The following is a 17,975-nucleotide window of genomic DNA, read 5'->3' on the forward strand; positions in this document are numbered from 1 at the left end:
GCAGTGACCTAAGATATTCCAAAGTAAAAGTCTTTATTTTGGCAATTTACAACATAAAGGCACACATTATCCTCTGGATTGCAGCCGGAGTGTCCATAACAGTTCGTAACACTTTGTTGCCGTGGGCGTCTTCACCATCGTATAACTCATGGGAGTGTCAGTGGCTTTGTTTCTCTGGCTCTGGCCGGTGTTCAAATTCACACAGACCTATCATACACAGTGCTCTTGCTCTATGCTTGCAAACCGACAACACAAACCCAAAACTCAACTGAAAGCTTAAATGGGTTTAGAGAACATGGGCCCCGCCCAAAGTGGAGGGTGTGATTCATCCCACTACCAATCCTACAAATCTCTCCAAAAATAAAAGCCCATGTCAGGTTTTCTTACATCTGACTTGGTCAAATCGTTTGACCAAATCCACTCTCTCTTTTATTTTGCATTGTAACCACAGCTGTGGTTACAATACACTCCAGTGGGTTTAGTGTGCCAACATGTGCATCCTGAAGGACACATAACGACACTCGTATATGATTCCCCTAACTGCCTCACATACCCCCTCTCTTTTCAAACTTTTTGGGTTGAACGCTTGTCACCATATAGGGTTCCCGCAACGGCTCGATGTTCAATGGAAAAAAAAAAAAAAATTTTGCAAGGACAGAAACCATCTGGTGACTCGAGTATTCCTCTCCTTGGCATTTCTCATCTAAACCAAGGGTAAATGGTCCATTACCAAACAAAACTGTCGCCCGAGCAAATAATAATGTAGGCACTCCAAGACCCATGTAGTGGCCAAGAACCCCTTCTCCACTACATTATCATTTTTTTCTGCCGGGGTAAGTTTTCTGCTGGGGTTAGTGCCCACAGAAGGGAGGATGAGGTATGTGTTTGAGGGAGTGCAAGGCGCATGTGCAGGATTCCAGGGCAGTAACTGAATCTGATGGGAAGGGATAAGTATTACAATGAAGACAGCAGGCAGGGATTTCTTCCAGGCACCGCACGCCCCAGAGCCTGGAAGAAATAATTAACATAAAGAAAGAATATAACATTTCTCAGCAACAAGGCCATCAATATGAGGCATACAGGTAAGATAACTGTAACATTTCTATTATCTGTATGCCCATATTAATAGGTCATATACTTCCCGGGGGTGACAGATTACATTTAAAAATTGTTACTTTGGAATCAGTGCAATGATGCTAGCCCACTCACTCCTGGACTCCTCAATAACTCCTAGCTGGAGCACTTGTCTCAACTCAGCCACGATGGCTTGCCTCCAGCACATGGTACGGTTTCATTCGTACCCTTACCTGTGACAATGTCATGTTGGATTAAAGATGCGTAGCTGACCAGTTCTGAGAATACGTCCATTTTCTGCTGCACCAACTTAGACAGAGTGTAGCTTATCTTTACCTCTCCCCAGACCTCTTCCCGAGCCGGTGTCAGAGGGTCCAAAGACGATACAACCGGAGTCACATCTGTAATCATACATTCCCGGTCTTCCCATGCTTTTAACAGATTTACTTTATATAGTTGATTGGGTTTTCTCTCCCCAAGCTGGTGTACTCTGTAATTCACCTCCCCAACCTTTTCCCAGACTTCATATGACCTTTGCTACTTGGCCATGAGCTTCCTTTCTGCCTTGGGGCCTAAGACTAATACCCAATCCCCTTCTTTAACCCCTTAGTGACCGAGCCAATTTTGACCTTAATGATCAAGCCAATTTTTCCAATTCTGACCACTGTCACTTTGAGGTTATAGCTCTGGAATGCTTCAACGGATTCTACTGATTCTGAGAATTTTTTTTTAACATATTGTACTTCATGTTAGTGGCAAAATTTCTTCGATATGACTTACGTTTATTTATAGAAAAAACTAAAATTTTCCGAAAATTTTGAAAATGTTGCAATTTTCAAACTTTTAATTTTTGTGCCCTTAAATCAGAGAGTCGTGTCACACAAACTAGAAAATTTACTTTAGACCCAAACCTTTTTATTTTTACAAGGGTATTAAGAGAAAATGGACCACAAAATTTGTGGTGCAATTTCTCCTGAGTACACCGATACCCCCATATGTGGGGAAAAGCCACTGTTAGGGCGCATGGCAGGGCTCAGAAGGGAGTGAGCACCGTTTGACTTTTTTAACTGGAATCGATGGCGGGCACCATGTTGCATTTGGAGACTGTTATGAAAGGTAATTCAGTACCACAATGGACATAGAGGTCAGCGCACATACAGTGACCTGGCAATAACCCAAAAAACAAGAACGAGCTCTGAGACGTGGGAACTCTGTTGACCGCAATCCCTAATCCTCTCCAACCACACTAAAGGCAGCCGTGGATTGCGCCTAACGCTCCCTATGCAACTCGGCACGGCCTGAGAAACTAGCTAGCCTGAAGATAGAAAATAAGCCTACCTTGCCTCAGAGAAATACAGCAAAGGAAAAGGCAGCCCCCACATATAATGACTGTGAGTTAAGATGAAAAGACAAACGTAGAGATGAAATAGATTTAGCAAAGTGAGGCCCAACTTTCTGAACAGAGCGAGGATAGGAAAGGTAACTTTGCGGTCAACACAAAACCCTACAAAAACCACGCAAAGGGGGCAAAAAGACCCTCCGTACCGAACTAACGGCACGGAGGTACACCCTCTGCGTCCCAGAGCTTCCAGCAAGCAGTAAAAAACAAATTGACAAGCTGGACAGAAAAAAACAGCAAACAAATAGCAAAGAGTAACTTAGCTATGCAGAGCAGCAGGCCACAGGAACGATCCAGGAGGAAACAGGTCCAATACTAGAACATTGACTGGAGGCCAGGATCAAAGCACTAGGTGGAGTTAAACAGAGCAGCACCTAACGACTTCACCACATCACCTGAGGAAGGAAACCCAGAAGCCGCAGTACCACTTTCCTCCACCAACGGAAGCTCACAGAGAGAACCAGCCGAAGTACCACTTGTGACCACAGGAGGGAGCTCTGCCACAGAATTCACAACAGGAGACGTCCTGATGTGCCTTAACAGTGGAAAACCCCCAATTCTAACTCTCCAAACCTAACACAGCCTTAACCCCAACACACCCCTAACCCCAATCCTAACCCCAACACACCCCTAACCCCAACACAACCCTAACCCCAACACCACTCTAAGCACACTGTAACTCTAGCCCCAACCCTAACCTAGCCCCAACTCTAACCCTAGCTCTAACCCCAGCTGTAAAGAACGGAAAAAAATACAAGTTTTTTTATTTTGTTATTTTTATCTAACTAAGGTGGTGACAAAAGGGGTTTGATTTACTTTTTTTTTAACCACTGCAAACATGGCAAACAGCTCCCGGACAATAAGTTTAGCCGAGGTGTAATGAAGTGGATTTGCCTCCGGGTAACAGAGGCAATAAGTCTACTGCCACTAATATGAGTTGGTGGCCACAAACTGACTTTACAGTGGGCCCTAAAAGATCCGCAGCAATTTGTTCAAAAGGTGCCTCTATAATAGGCAGAGGAACCAATGGACTATGGATACTTGTGGTAGGTGTGGTCAGCTAACAGTCTGGGCAAGACTCACAAAATCTCTGCACCTCAGCATAAACCCCGGGCCAAAAGAATCGCTTCAGAATGCGGTTTTGCGTCTTTTTAACCCCTAGGTGACTGCCAGTGGTACATTCGGGGCTCTACCAGCTGTTCCATTATTTTGTCCCTGATTTTGTCCAACCAATATAGGAACTCCTGGTTGACTGCCATGCGTGGAAAAACCCATCTCTGCCCCAGGTTGCTGAGCCACCCCATTTATTTCTATCACTCTTTCCTGGACCTGGGTTATTTTGGGATCCTGGAGCTCGGCTGTCCCAAATATTCCCCGGGACGCTTCCAACTCCAGGATTGTGTGGGGTCTCTTCAACCTATCCTGCCCATAGCTTTAGGGGAAATCTATCGGAGAGGAACTGTGGGGGCATCATACTTTGCTGGGAGCATAGTGGGGTCATAATGTGCGTGTGAGGGGAAACTGTGTGACGGAATTCATAGTGGTAGTATCATACTATGTTTGGAGGCCATTTTAAAGGCATCATACTCTGCTAGGCCAAAGCAATATTGTAGTAGTTGAGCATCAGTAAGTGCACAATTACTACGTTCTGCAGTGTGGGTCCCTCTGCCTGTATTTAGAAGTTGGGAGGTATGCATTTCCGTTACCGCAAACTGAAGACATTTCATGCGTCCTGTACTACAACATTTTGTTTCCATTTTTATCCCAAAAAGGATCCAAACACGGATATAAGTACCGGAACAAAGCCTAAGAGAACAGCATCCACCAGAGGTGTCTGGCAGGATATTAGCATTTGGCTGATCCAAGCATGCATATTTATGAGTAATTGACAGCAATGCAGTAGCTTAGTATCATTACAACCCGTGTTTAAATATTTTTGTAATCCGATTTGTGTCTGAGGCATCAGCACTAAATAATTTAAGTTGGTGAAGTAAAGAGAGGAAAATATAGGCATAAATTAAATTCAGGGGTTGAAATAACTAAACATTGGCATGTGCATTTGTATTCACGCCCTTTGCTAAAATTTCCCTAAAAATTTCTGATGCATGCAGTTATCTTCATAAGTCACACGCTTAGTGCCACATGGTCTGTCATACACAACAAACCTGCCAAGAGAGGGCCGCACACTAAAACTCTCAGCCCAAGCAAGGAGGACATTAATCAAAGAGGCAACACAGAGACCAAAGGTAACCCTGAATTAGCTGCAGCATTCCCAAGCAGAGACTGGAGTATTCATATGACCACAATATGCCATGCTTTGCATAGGAGGTGGCCTTTATGGGAGGTTGGGCAGAAAAAATCCTTTACTTACGGTACACACAAAAATTGTAAGGCTCATTTTGAGTTTGCCAAAAGACATGGGAGACTCCCAAAATGTATGGAAGAAGGTACTGTGGTCAGATGAGACCAAAATGCAACGTTCTGGCCACCACAGTGAACGCTATGTCTGACACCAAATGAACACAACTCATCACCCTAAGAATACCATCATCAGGGACAAGGAATATGGTCCAAGTCAAGGGGAAGAAGAATGGTGCAAAATACAGCAATATTCTTGAGCAAAACCTGTTTGTCTGTCAGAGATTTGAGACTGGAATGGAAGTTAACCTTCCAAGAAGACAATGACCCAAAGCATACTGCTAAAGCAATACGCGAGTGGTTTAAGGGGAAGTGTGTAAATGTTTTGGAGTGGCCTTGTCGAAGCCCAAACTTTCATCCAATAGAGAATCTGTGGTTAAACTTGAAAATTGCTGTTCATCAGAGGAAACTATCTCACTTGAAGGAGCTGGAGCAGTTTTGCCTTGAGCAACTGGCAAAAATCCCAGTGGCAAAAAGGTGGAAAGCTCATAGAGACTTATCTAAAAGGACTTGCAGCTGTAATTGCCACAAGAGGAGACTCTACAAATCACCGACTTTAGGGAGTTGAATGCGCACTGAAGTTTTCAGTTCTTTTGTCCTATTGTTGTTTGCTTAACAATAAAAAGAAAACCAAATGTTCACAGTTGTAGGCATATTCTTTCCATGAACTGATGCAAACCCTAAAAAAAAATGGTGAAATTCCAGGAAAAACCCGAAAAATGCCCCGGTGGGTGAATACTTTCGCAATCCACTATACATGCTCAGAAGTTTTGGTAGTGCTACAGCTCGCCAGCCGCCATCAATGGCTGTTTACTCATGCTTATAGCAGTAGTTATCGGGGACTATAGCAGTGACACTATTGGGTCACAATTTTTTTTTATCAAGGTCAAGTGCTGTGTCATCAGTATGGACAACACCTAACTGCATACTGTGGGTATCAGCAGCGGTGCGATGGAGAAAAAAATCCAAATGATAAGAATATTGAATCTCATTTAGAGATCAAAGACTTTATTTTTTTTGGAACAGCCATTTAACACCCATTTTAAATGTGAATTCCCTCATTTAGGAAAATTGTGGCAAGAAATTTCATATGACTGGAACGAACACATAGATTATACTGACTGGTGAAACTGATCCTAGAGTGTGTGGTTCCGTGGAATAGAATTGTACTCAAATAATCCAGGAAACGCAGAAAGAGATTGGACAAACAGGTATTTGGTACCAAAAAGCTGTTCAAAACAGGTCAGGTTATAAAAACCATGAAAACTGGCACACCAGCAAAAACCAATAATACTCTTGGCTATCATTGGCTTAACAATCACGGCCACTATGCATGCCCTTTTCAGCATCACTATCCACTGTGCTGCAAGTTAGAGAAACTCAGACATTTTATTGAACCTTGTATATTTACAGCATGTGGAGAAATCCAGTGTTTTACATCATGATCATCTTTTGGATATAGTGACTATTTAAAGAGGACCGTTCACCAAATTTTTCATGTTGAACTGGACACACAATGTAATAGTAGCTGCAGAGCAGAATAAAACATTGGGTTTTTTGTTGTTTTTTATTTCACCTCTCTTTTGCAGAAATATTAGTGCTCAAAGTATTTGACACCTAAGGCTACTTTCACACATCAGGTTTTTTGCCGCACGCCAGTTCCGCTGTCGCGCCGCAGCACCGGATCCGGCTTATTTTGTGAAAACCGGATAAGACGGATCCGGTTTTCAGCTGGATCAGGTGTCCGGATCCGGCTGAAAACCGGATCCGTCTCATCCGGTTGTCATCCGTTTCGTCCGGTTTTCCATCCGGTTTTTGACGGATCCAGTTTTTAAAAATGCCCCCTGAAAAGCAGAAAATGTGATTGGCCCGCTGAAAACTATATATACAGTGTTTCTACAGCCCATCGGTGACAGGTTTGAGGAGCAAGACACAGAGCAAGATGGACGTCATTATTGCGAAGATTCTGCAGAACAACGTAGATTTCATCGTGGAGGCGAATCGATTGAAAACAATTGTTCTTGAGAAGGAGCGAGAGAGACAGCGCATCATGCGTCTGCGCCGACGCCGTTTGTGGATCCACCCCATCATGGCACAGAGAATGACGCGGGGAGTCTTTTCAACTTTATACATGGAGCTGCGAGGAGACCCTGAGATTTTTCACAGCTATGTGCGGATGAAAGCGGAGAACTTTGATGTATTGGTGGAGCGGATTGAACATCTCATCCGAAGGAGTGATACATATTGCAGATTTTCCATTACATCGGCTGAGCGTCTGATGGTCACTCTTCGGTAAGCATTCTTTTTTTGTTGTACTCTTGTAGAGTGCTTTCATTGTTTGATATTTAGAATTTGCAGTAATTTCTGCCTTGCTTTTGTTCACAGATTCCTAGCTACTGGATAATCCCTGTCTTCACTACATTTCCAGTTCAGACTGGGAATTTCAACCATATCTGGAATAGTGAGGCACACTTGCCGTGCTGTGTGGGACTCTCGGCACGACTAATTCATTCCACATCCCACAATGCAGATTCCAGGAAGTGTGTCAGTTTCCCAATTGCTTGGGCGCGGTGGATGGGAAACACATCCGTATCGTGAAACCGGCTGGTTCTGGATCCGAGTATTTCAACTATAAAAAGTACTTTTCCATCATGCTGATGGCCATCGCCGATGTGGATTACAAATTTGTTGCGGTGGATTTGGGGGCGTATGGCCGCTCTAATGATTCTCAAGTTTTCAAACTGTCTTCTATGGGGCGGCATTTGTATGGACAAGCCTTTCAATCCCCCTCCCCCAGACCACTGCCTCAAACCTCTGAGCCACCAATGCCTTTTGTTTGTGTTTGGGATGAAGCCTTTCAGCTTTCAGAAAATCTTTTGAAACCCTACTCCTGCCGTGGTTTAACCAAAACTAAAAGAATTTTCAACTATCGACTCACGTGCACGGAGAATGGTGGAGTGTGCGTTTGGGATCTTAACCGCCAAATGGAGAGTTCTACTGACATCTATTAACTTGAAGACAGACACTGTGGATGAGGTAGTGAAAGCGTGTATTGTCCTTCACAATTATGTTATATCCAAGGAACAGCTTTCCATTGAGGACCACTCTGAACAAACCACTTTGGCTGATTATAGCAACATAACATAGCATAGAAGTTCTGCCACTGTTTCCAGAATTCGGGATCACTTTGCAGAATATTTTATTTCACCCGAAGGAAGAATACAGTGGCAGGATGAGAGAGTTTAAACTATTTGTCTTGAACCTAGTAACAACTTTTTTACCTTTTACCCATGTTGTGTACCTGTTTGGGTAGTACCCAAAGTATTTAACCTTTTACCAAAGTTGTGTACCTGTTTGGTTATGTATTTAACCTTTAAACCCAAGTTGTGTACCTCTTTGGTTTTACCTTTTACCCAAGTTGTGCATCTGTTTGGGTTGTACAAAAAGTATTTTACCTCTGACCAATAAACCTTGTTTAACCAAAGTGTTAATCTATATCTTATAAAGAATAAATACATAATAGCTGTAAACAGCAAAGTTTTATTAAAACTTTTTTTTAAAATATCAAAACCAAACTTTTATTTTGAAATACAAAAAATAAATAAATTTTGCAGCATACAAAACAAACTAGAGAAATAGAGATTGGAATAAGTCGGGGTGGAGATTGTGCTGGAGGGGCTGTCAGATAGGGACACTTCGACAGTGGGAGTATGGAGAAAGGAATGTGTTGGTGGTGGGGAAGCATCAATAAGTAGTGGTGAAGGAGTGGAGAAGGCAATTGAGCGGGTGGACAGGAAAGTGGGATTGGGGTTAGGAATTTGGTAGCATGGAGGGGTGTAGCTGATGTTTTGGGAGGATTGGAAGGCAGAAGTAGAAGCAGTGATGGGTGGAGAAGAGGGTTGGGAATGAAGTGAAAGAGGCTGTTGGTAGTGGGCAGGGAGAGGAGGCTCGGATGAAGTAGATGGGAATTGGTATGGGTCAGGATCATCATATGGGTGGGAAGGGGCACGGATGGGACGCTGGTAGTGTGGCTGGTGGTAAGGGGCACGGGGACGCTGTGAATGTTGTGGCTGGTGGGACGGGGTACGGGCATGATGTGGTTGATGGTGGGGTTGGTGGGATGGGGCACGGGCAGGTTGGTGGTACGGGTCAGGAGGATGGTAGTGGCTGTAGTGATGGACAGTGGAGGAAGGGGGGGCAGTTGCAGCATGGGTGGCAAGAGCATCAGCTTTTGAGGCAATGAGCGCTAGAGTTGACTGGCAGGATTGCATTACTTGCATCTGCTGAGAAGTAGATAGTGTCTCCATTTGCTCAAGTACCGACTGGAAAAAAGTGTTGTTCGGTGACTGTCTTGCCTCTGAACGCATCGTTACCAGAAGTGTATGCATTTCGAGCATACTTTTATTTATGAAATTAAAACCTGCAGCCATTTGCTCGGACAAAACTTTCAAACAGTTCTGGAAGGATGCGTTCAGGTGTATGAATTCGGGAGCATAACTCTGTACCTGACCTCTCTGCCGCTGGCGCCCCGATGCTACAGGTGTACTAGAGGTGGCAGCAGCAGAGGGGTGGGGTACAGGAAATGCTATATCCTCACCAGCAGATACATGCAATGGAACCAGCCAGGATGCTCCAGCGCTCGCGGATGGGACAGAGGGATCCGATGTGTGGGAAGGTGTAGAGTCGGAAGGTGTAGAGTGGGAAGGTGCAGAGGGGCCCTCACTGTCAAAGTGTCCCTCGGTGGCGGCCTCCTGAGGGATCGCCCCAGAAGTATACAGCTGTGCTGCAGGCTCCCGAGTGCTGCCGACGGTGCTGTGGAACAAAAGAGGAAAAAACAAACAATTAATATACTGTAATTGCATGGCCATGGCTGAAAGAGCAAAAGAGGATTAGACATGTTAAACATTGGTTATCATCATATGTGGTGGATAATATTTACCCTCGTGTCACCATCGTTGACCTGAGGAAAGACAGGGCTTCGGCATACTTGTATGTGCTCCTGCGTCCTCCAGATCCACTCGGGATATTGAATTCCTTCTTGAAGCGATCCCTAATCGACCGCCACCGTTTTACAATCCTTTCACCTGTTAAAAAAGGAGAAACACAACTTGGTTAGAAAGAAAACTTAGAATGCATCAAGAACACTGAACAGAGTATACTTACGTTCTTGATTCTGGGCCCGGACATCAAGGTCCTCACACTCCGCAATAAGCTCTTGGCATACTTGCTCCCAGAGTCGCCGGGTCACGACGATATCAGCATGGCAGCAGTCACTCATGCTCCCTGTCTCGGATCACCTCGATGAGGAGGTCAATATCGAGTCCGACCTCCTCACCGTCCGAATCAGGAGCACGCTGTAAAGCCTGTTAAAGAAAGGAAAAAACAAATTAAAACTAAATTGTAAACAACATAAAGAATAAATGTTAAAAAAAGATATATATGCTTACACGATGACGGCCGCCATGACTCGCACGCCGACGACCCTGGGAACCACTGGGAGGACCTCTGGATTGAGCACCAGAATCCGTACTCTAGAAGAGAAAAAAACAATTACGTGCTTGTATGTAGCCTTTTTATGTGTAGTGTGCCATGTGATATCTACATTGATCGTTGTTTATGTGTTATGTGATGTCTGCATTTATCAGTTTGTATTTGTTGTGTTCTATCTGTAACTATCTTGTGTTGCTATGTGTTGTGTGTAGTGTGCGGTTGTGGTTCCACGATACATGAAAGAAACATACCAATTGTGATCCCGCTCCATGTCTTTCTCACCCCTTCCCTCTTCTTGGGGGATCACCTCTTGGGCTGTGGCAGCACCTTCATCAGCTTCCTACAAAGATGAAACATTGCAAAATACATTAATATACACACATACATACACACAAATACACACACACATACATACACACATACATACATACATACACACATACACACACACACATACTCACACACATACACACACATACATACACAAAAGATTGTGAGGGAGAGAGAGCAAGAGAGCAAAACATATTTACCACTGTGCGCTGCCGACGGGAGGGAGGGCTCCCAGAAGAAGACATGGCTGCTCTGGTACGGCTGGGAACTGTGGCAGTAGAGCTGGCTGGGCTCTGTGGCAGGTTATAGCTGGCTGGCCTCTGTGGCAGGTTATAGCTGGCTGGCCTCTGTAGCAGGAGAGCTGGCTGGGCTCTGTGCCAGGTTATAGCTGGCTGGCCTCTGTGGCAAGAGAGCTGGCTGGGCTCTGTGGCAGGTTATAGCTGGCTGGCCTCTGTGGCAGGTTATAGCTCGCTGGCCTCTGTGGCAGGAGAGCTGGCTGGGCTCTGTGGCAGGTTATAGCTGGCTGGCCTCTGTGGCAGGTTATAGCTGGCTGGCCTCTGTAGCAGGAGAACTGGCTGGGCTCTGTGGCAGGTTATAGCTGGCTGGCCTCTGTGGCAGGTTATAGCTGGCTGGCCTCTGTGGCAGGAGAGCCGGCTGGGCTCTGTGGCAGGTTATAGCTGGCTGGCCTCTGTGGCAGGTTATAACTGGCTGGCCTCTGTAGCAGGAGAGCTGGCTGGGCTCTGTGGCAGGTTATAGCTGGCTGGTCTCTGTGGCAGGCTCCGCTCCAGGCTTGGCTGGCTGGCCCCTGTGGCAGGCTATAGCTGGCTCCGCTCTCTGGCTCCTTTGTCCTTCTGTCTTGGCAGAGTGAGGTCTCTCTGGCTGGCAGAATGGCTGGAAATGAGTGAAGGCCTCAATGGCATTGCTTTATATATAGTCCTGGGGGCAGGCACATAGTTTCTGAGCATGCTCAGTGTAAAAAGCCGTATCAGGCCGCTGGATCCGCCCTTTTTACGGATCCGGTGCAATCCGGCGTCCATAGACATGCATTGTAGCGAAAAGCCGGAAAGGCCGGACCCAGCCCTTCAGGCTTTTTCGCCGCAGACAAAAAACGTTACAGTAGACGTTTTTTTCAGACGCCGGAATCAAGCCACTGCCGGATCCGGCATCAAACCGGAAGGAACGCTGGGCCATCCGGCGCAGTCCGGCGACAATACAATTCAATAGGGGAAAAGCCGGATCCGGTGTTTACATTTTCCGATTCCGGTTTTTCTCCCGAGAGCCGGATTTAGCCTGAAACAAAAAACCTGGTGTGTGAAAGCAGCCTAATGGGAAAACCCAAGTGTGCATTACCAGAAAGTGTTATTTCACTGGTAGCTTCTACTTCTTCCCTGTATATGACACTGATCAATCATAAGCAAGTAGTAACAGGCTTTGGAAAGAAGAATGCACCATCATAATAAATTATAACAAGCTCAGTATAAGATGTATTGGCAAACTGTGCTCTACTCACTGCAGAGTGTTTACAAGTGCACAGCAGACCTGAGTGTGATTAACCGACAGCTTTCAACTCTCATATGGCAGGAAGTGTGGGAGGAGAGGCAATACTGCTGAAGTTGAGTCTGATGAAAACTAAATCTCCGAGCACTAACAAATACTCGGAGGACACCCGAGCGTGCTCGGAAAATCTCGAGTAACGACTATATTCGCTCATCACTAGTCTCAATACAAACATCTCTAGTATGAGTTTTGGCAGATCAAAATACATATTAGCATTGCCAAAGCAAGGGTAGTACTGCCATTTCTGCTGTCCTGCCCCTCCCCCCCCCCCCCATGCTGACTGCTGGAGATGAAATCTGTTGATCACCCTCAGATCAGAGAAGTGTATTGTTTTCCTTCACCATAATTGTAATTCTTCCATTTAAGAAGGGCCCACAAGTTCTAAATAGGGTTTAGGTCAGGTGAGTAAGGAGTGCATGTCATTATTCTCTCATCGTTAAGTTCTTTACTGGCTAGCAAATCAGTTCACGACTTTGATGCATGCAATGGAGCATTGTAATGCATAAAAATCATGGTTTTCTTAAAAGATACAGACTTTTTCCTGTAGCACTGCTTGAAGAAACGGTCTTCTAAAAACTGGCAGTAGGTTTGGGAGTTTATTTTGAATCCATCTTCAACCCAAAAATTTCCAACTAGCCCATTTTTAATGCCAGGCAATAGCAGTTTCCTACCTCCAGTTTACTGTTCCCCTTACTGATCTAGCCACAGGCCCATCCATCTGGTCCGTCAAGGGTTACTCTCGTCTCGCATCAGTCCATAAAAAGTGTTTTTAGATAATTCTTGACATTTCAACTCTTTGTCTTGTTAAGTGGTGGTTGGGTTTCAGCCCTCCTTACCTTGGCCGCGTCTCTGAGCACTGAACACCTTGTTGTAGTTCTGGAATATGACAGCACTGGAGGATAATGAGTTTCTGGTTGCTTTATGTTTGATTCTTCTCTTCTACATCTTTAGCAGTTAATGTGCGTTTTTTTCTCAACACATTTTTAGTATCTTGTGGATTATTTACAACAAAACTTTTAATGTAGGCGCTATATAAATAAAGATTATTATTATTATTATTATTATTGATGGTTTTATGACCACATCCCATTATCTTAGCAATTTCAAGAGTTCTGCATCCTTCTGTAAGACTTTTAACAATTTTTGAATTTTCAGAGTCAGTTAAATATCTTTTTGGCCCACTTTGCCTGCGGGAAAACAAGCTGCCTGAGGCTGGGTTCACACTGCGTTAGTGTGACCCGTTTAACGGAATACGTTACACCGCGGCATAACGCGGTGTAACATAGTCCGTTAACGCCGCCATTACTTTCAAAGGCGGACGCATCGCTAGTGCACGCCCACAATGGGCGTGCGCTAGCGATGTGCGGTCATTGAGTGACGGACCCAAGACGCGGGCTGCAGCGTTTCCGGGTCCTTCACTGCTAGCGCAGATGGAGCTAGGAGATGCTCCATCTGCGCTAGCGCAGTGCCAAAGTCGGTACTTGCGTTAGTGCAGTCCGTTTAACGGATTTGTTGAACGGACTGCACAACGCAAGTGTGAACCTAGCCTAATAATTCTGCACACTTTGATAAAGGGTGTTGATGTCCTTAGGCCTCACTGTCCCTCGTTACACAAACACACATCATCTAATATTCATCCAATAAGCATTTAAGCTTATACTTCTTGGAGTTGGAAAATCTGCATAAAAATGATCATATGGTCAAAATACTCACTTGCCTAATAATTGTGCACAGTGTAGGTCTGCCACTGTAGTGCCACTTTAAAAAGCTTTTATCATGATCTTTCTCATACTTACTTGTCCTTACTCTTTTTATGCCTGTATTTCCCGGACAGCATGTGGGTAAACCATTCTCTCTACCTATGGACCTCCGGTTACCACCAGAACTCTTGGACAAACTACAAATAAATAGTCCAGAAGACTTTCCGAAGCAAGAAAGTCGAATGTCAAGAAGAGCATCCTTGGTTAGTGTAAATAAAATTGGTGAACTTTATATTTTACAACCATACAATATGTTTCATTTTTGTTATTTCCTCATATGGTTCATATTAGTAATATGTTTAAAAGGAGTCAACATGTTTTGCTAATTCACAAAGACTGAGTGCCTGACTCATTGCCTTTGCCGCTGTTTTTTGTCTAGTTTCTAGTGCATCTTTGCATCTTTTTTTGTTTACGCCAAATTTATCTTTTCATTTGCGTCTTTTTTAAAATATATTTTATATGTATTTGCCTGTTGTTATTTTGTTTTTGTTTTTTTACTTTTTCACTGTGGGCGTAGTTAGGGGGGTTTCCAGATGTTTTCGTATGATTCATCATTTGCGATTTTTCATAAAGTCACAAAATTTGTCGCTAATGTAGAATTTGTAAAAATTAAATTAAAATTCATAAACCGCATGCCCCATTTTAATGAATTTGGCACAGTAAGCTATAAATGATAAATCAGTACCGAAATGCTCTGGATTTTATTTGTATCATGGTATATTTATTCCCTGATGGGATCTTCTATGGAGGATTCTAACCTCCTTTCACAGCATGAGGCTATTTGCACACATCAGGATTGTGCATGCGTTTTTTGCGCGTTTTTGATGCGTTTTTTGCACGTTTTTGATTCGTTTTTTCTTGCGTTTTTTTCCAAATGCATAGACTAGCGGGAAAAATGCGAAAAAACTGCAAAATTAATGAACATGCTGCTTTTTTTTTACCGCAATGCGTTTTTTTCACGGAAAAAACGCATCATGTGCACAAAAATTGCAGAATGCATTCTAAATGATAGGATGCATATGTCTGCAGTTTCTAATGCGGTTTTATCACGTTTTTATCGTGAAAAAACACGAAAAAACCTGAACGTGTGCACATACCCTGAAAGACTATGCTTCACAGTGAAGTCAGCAGAGTCTGGGAGTGGAGATGAAGCTGCGTGATACCAGCAGCCCTTACGATAACCCAGACATCTCCCTCTGTTCTCTGTCAGCTGTCTAAATTCTTCCACTTATGTCTGTGTGAAAGCTGCTTATCTTGGTCAGGCAGCCCAATATACATGTCATTCTGCCATTAACTGTTTGCTTATTAAAGATAATAAGAAGATAACATAGCAGGCTGAAAAATTATATATTTGTTACCTGTCTGTAATGTAACCTTTTTGACCAGTAACTTTTATACCGTAATATTTTCTACATTCATATTTTTTTATGTGAATAGTCATAATAAAATAAAAATAATTAATTTGTCCAGCCGATAACATATTATATACTGTATACACAATTCGATTACATAGCTCAGATAAAATGCTGCCATAAAGTAGATAAGGTCAGTAGAATGTATATACGATATTAGCCAAAATGTATGCTAATCTGAATGTTGTTTACAGTCAGATATTGGATTTGGAAAACTGGAAACATACGTGAAGTTGGATAAACTAGGAGAGGTGAGAAGAAATCCCTGTTTTGTATATTTTTATGTTAAAATGTAAATGCAGTTTTAGAAAACTTTTGACATGTCATAGAAAAGTGCAAGATGTTTTCATCTGTGGGTGTCCTGGTGCCTAGAATTCCATCAATCACTAAGGTCTAAAGGTACCTTCCTGAACGATATCGCTAGCGATCCGTGACGTTGCAGCGTCCTGGCTAGCGATATCGTTCAGTTTGACACGCAGCAGCAATCAGGATCCTGCTGTGATGTCGTTGGTCGCTGCAGAAAGTCCAGCACTTTATTTCGTCGCTGGACTCCCTGCAGACATCGCTGAATCGGCGTGTGTGACGCCGATTCAGCGATGTCTTAATTGGTAACCAGGGTAAACATCGGGTTACTAAGCGCAGGGCCGCGCTTAGTAACCCGATGTTTACCCTGGTTACCAGCGTAAAAGTTAAAAAAACAAACACTACATACTTACCTTCTGCTGTCTGTCCCGGCGCTGTGCTTCTCTGCACTGGCTGTGACGTCACCGCTCTGCTTTCTGGCCGCTGTGCTTACAGTCAGTGCAGGAAAGCACAGCGCCGGGGACAGACAGTGGAAGGTAAGTATGTAGTGTTTGTTTTTTTTACTTTTACGCTGGTAACCAGGGTAAACATCGGGTTACTAAGCGCGGCCCTGCGCTTAGTAACCCGATGTTTACCCTGGTTACCAGCATCGTTGGTCGCTGGAGAGCTGTCTGTGTGACAGCTCTCCAGCGACCAAACAGCGACGCTGCAGCGATCGACATCGTTGTCGGTATCGCTGCAGCGTCGCTGAGTGTGAAGGTACCTTAAGAGGTAAAGTTTCTCCTTGGGGAAATTTACATGTTAAGCCGAGCATGTCGGAGTGAGGAGTCTAAAGGTACCGTCACACATAACGTTATCGTTGCTTTTTGTGACGTAGCAACGATATCGTTAAGGAAATCGTTATGTGTGACAGCGACCAACGATCAGGCCCCTGCTGGGAGATCGTTGGTCGCTGAGGAAAGTCCAGAACTTTATTTCGTCGCTGGACTTCCCGCTGACATCGCTGGATCGGCGTGTGTGACACCGATCCAGCGATGTCTTCACTGGTAACCAGGGTAAACATCGGGTTACTAAGCGCAGGGCCGCGCTTAGTAACCTGATGTTTACCCTGGTTACCAGCGTAAACGTTAAAAAAACAACCACTACTTACTTACCTTCAGCTGTCTGTCCCCGGCGCTGTACTTCTCTGCACTCCTCCTGCATCCTGTGTCAGCGCCAGCCAGCTGGAAAGCACAGCGGTGACGTCACCGCTCTGCTTTCCGGCTGACCGGCGCTGACAGTGCAGAGGAAAGCACAGCGCCGGAGGACAGACACGGAATGTAAGTATGTAGTGTTTGTTTTTTTAACGTTTACGCTGGTAACCAGGGTAAACATTGGGTTACTAAGCGCGGCCCTGCGCTTAGTAACCCGATGTTTACCCTGGTTACCGGGGACCTCGGGATCGTTGGTCGCTGGAGAGCTGTCTGTGTGACAGCTCTCCAGCGACCAAACAGCGACGCTGCAGCGATCGACATCGTTGTCGGTATCGCTGCAGCGTCACTTATTGTGACGGTACCTTTAAAAGCCATGCATACTGCTCTGGGAAATTAAATATGCAAATTGTCTCTTCAGAGACAAAGAGGACTAGCACTCTAGTGCCACTGCTTGGAAGCATGATCCTAAAAGTCAATATCGACCCTTCAATGAACTGATCACTAAAAAAGAAGCGCTCAGCCAAGCACTGCTCTCCTCCTAGACTGAGAATAGACTTTACAGCCCTGATTCATCAAGACCAACGTGAGCAACGTTGGTCTTGATGAATAGGCATGTTGGAGTCAGACCCTCCTGATTCTCTAAGAGGCATCTGACAAGTGGTGTGTGCCTCACCACAAATCCTAAAATTTGCGGCTTAAGGAACACCACAGCTCATCATGAATTAGACTAGTTGTGGCGTCACTCCCCGATCCTGCCCCAGCTTCGCCCAGTTTGGTGGAGCCAAGTGAAACTGGCGTGAAAATGCCAAAAGTCGCAGAATTTTTATGCAACTCAGCGTTGCGCAAACATTTGCAACTTTTGAAAGGGATTTATGCCAGAATTCTGGTGTAATGACTTTGATGAATAAGGATCATAGACCCTCTCAGAATAGAGTAGTGCTCAACTGATTGCCTCAGATTGTTTGCTATGCCAATCTGTGGGGTTTCGGCACCCGCTTCCTCACCGATCAAAGCTTCTGACATGTCTCTTCTAAAAGTG

General features: G+C 44.5%; 1 protein-coding gene across 1 annotated transcript in view; it reads left to right on the forward strand.

Annotated features, from left to right (window-relative positions):
• CDK18 (cyclin dependent kinase 18) overlaps positions 1-17,975 on the forward strand; it is a 269,344-nt gene that overhangs the window by 210,508 nt on the left and 40,861 nt on the right. Inside the window, exons 4-5 of the mRNA XM_069756225.1 lie at positions 14,103-14,231; positions 15,635-15,691. Coding sequence (XP_069612326.1) covers positions 14,103-14,231; positions 15,635-15,691 — 186 coding nt within the window. The remainder of the gene's footprint in view (positions 1-14,102; positions 14,232-15,634; positions 15,692-17,975) is intronic.

Source organism: Ranitomeya imitator, chromosome 3, assembly GCF_032444005.1.
Source record: "Ranitomeya imitator isolate aRanImi1 chromosome 3, aRanImi1.pri, whole genome shotgun sequence".
NCBI classification, from domain to species: Eukaryota; Metazoa; Chordata; class Amphibia; order Anura; family Dendrobatidae; genus Ranitomeya; species Ranitomeya imitator.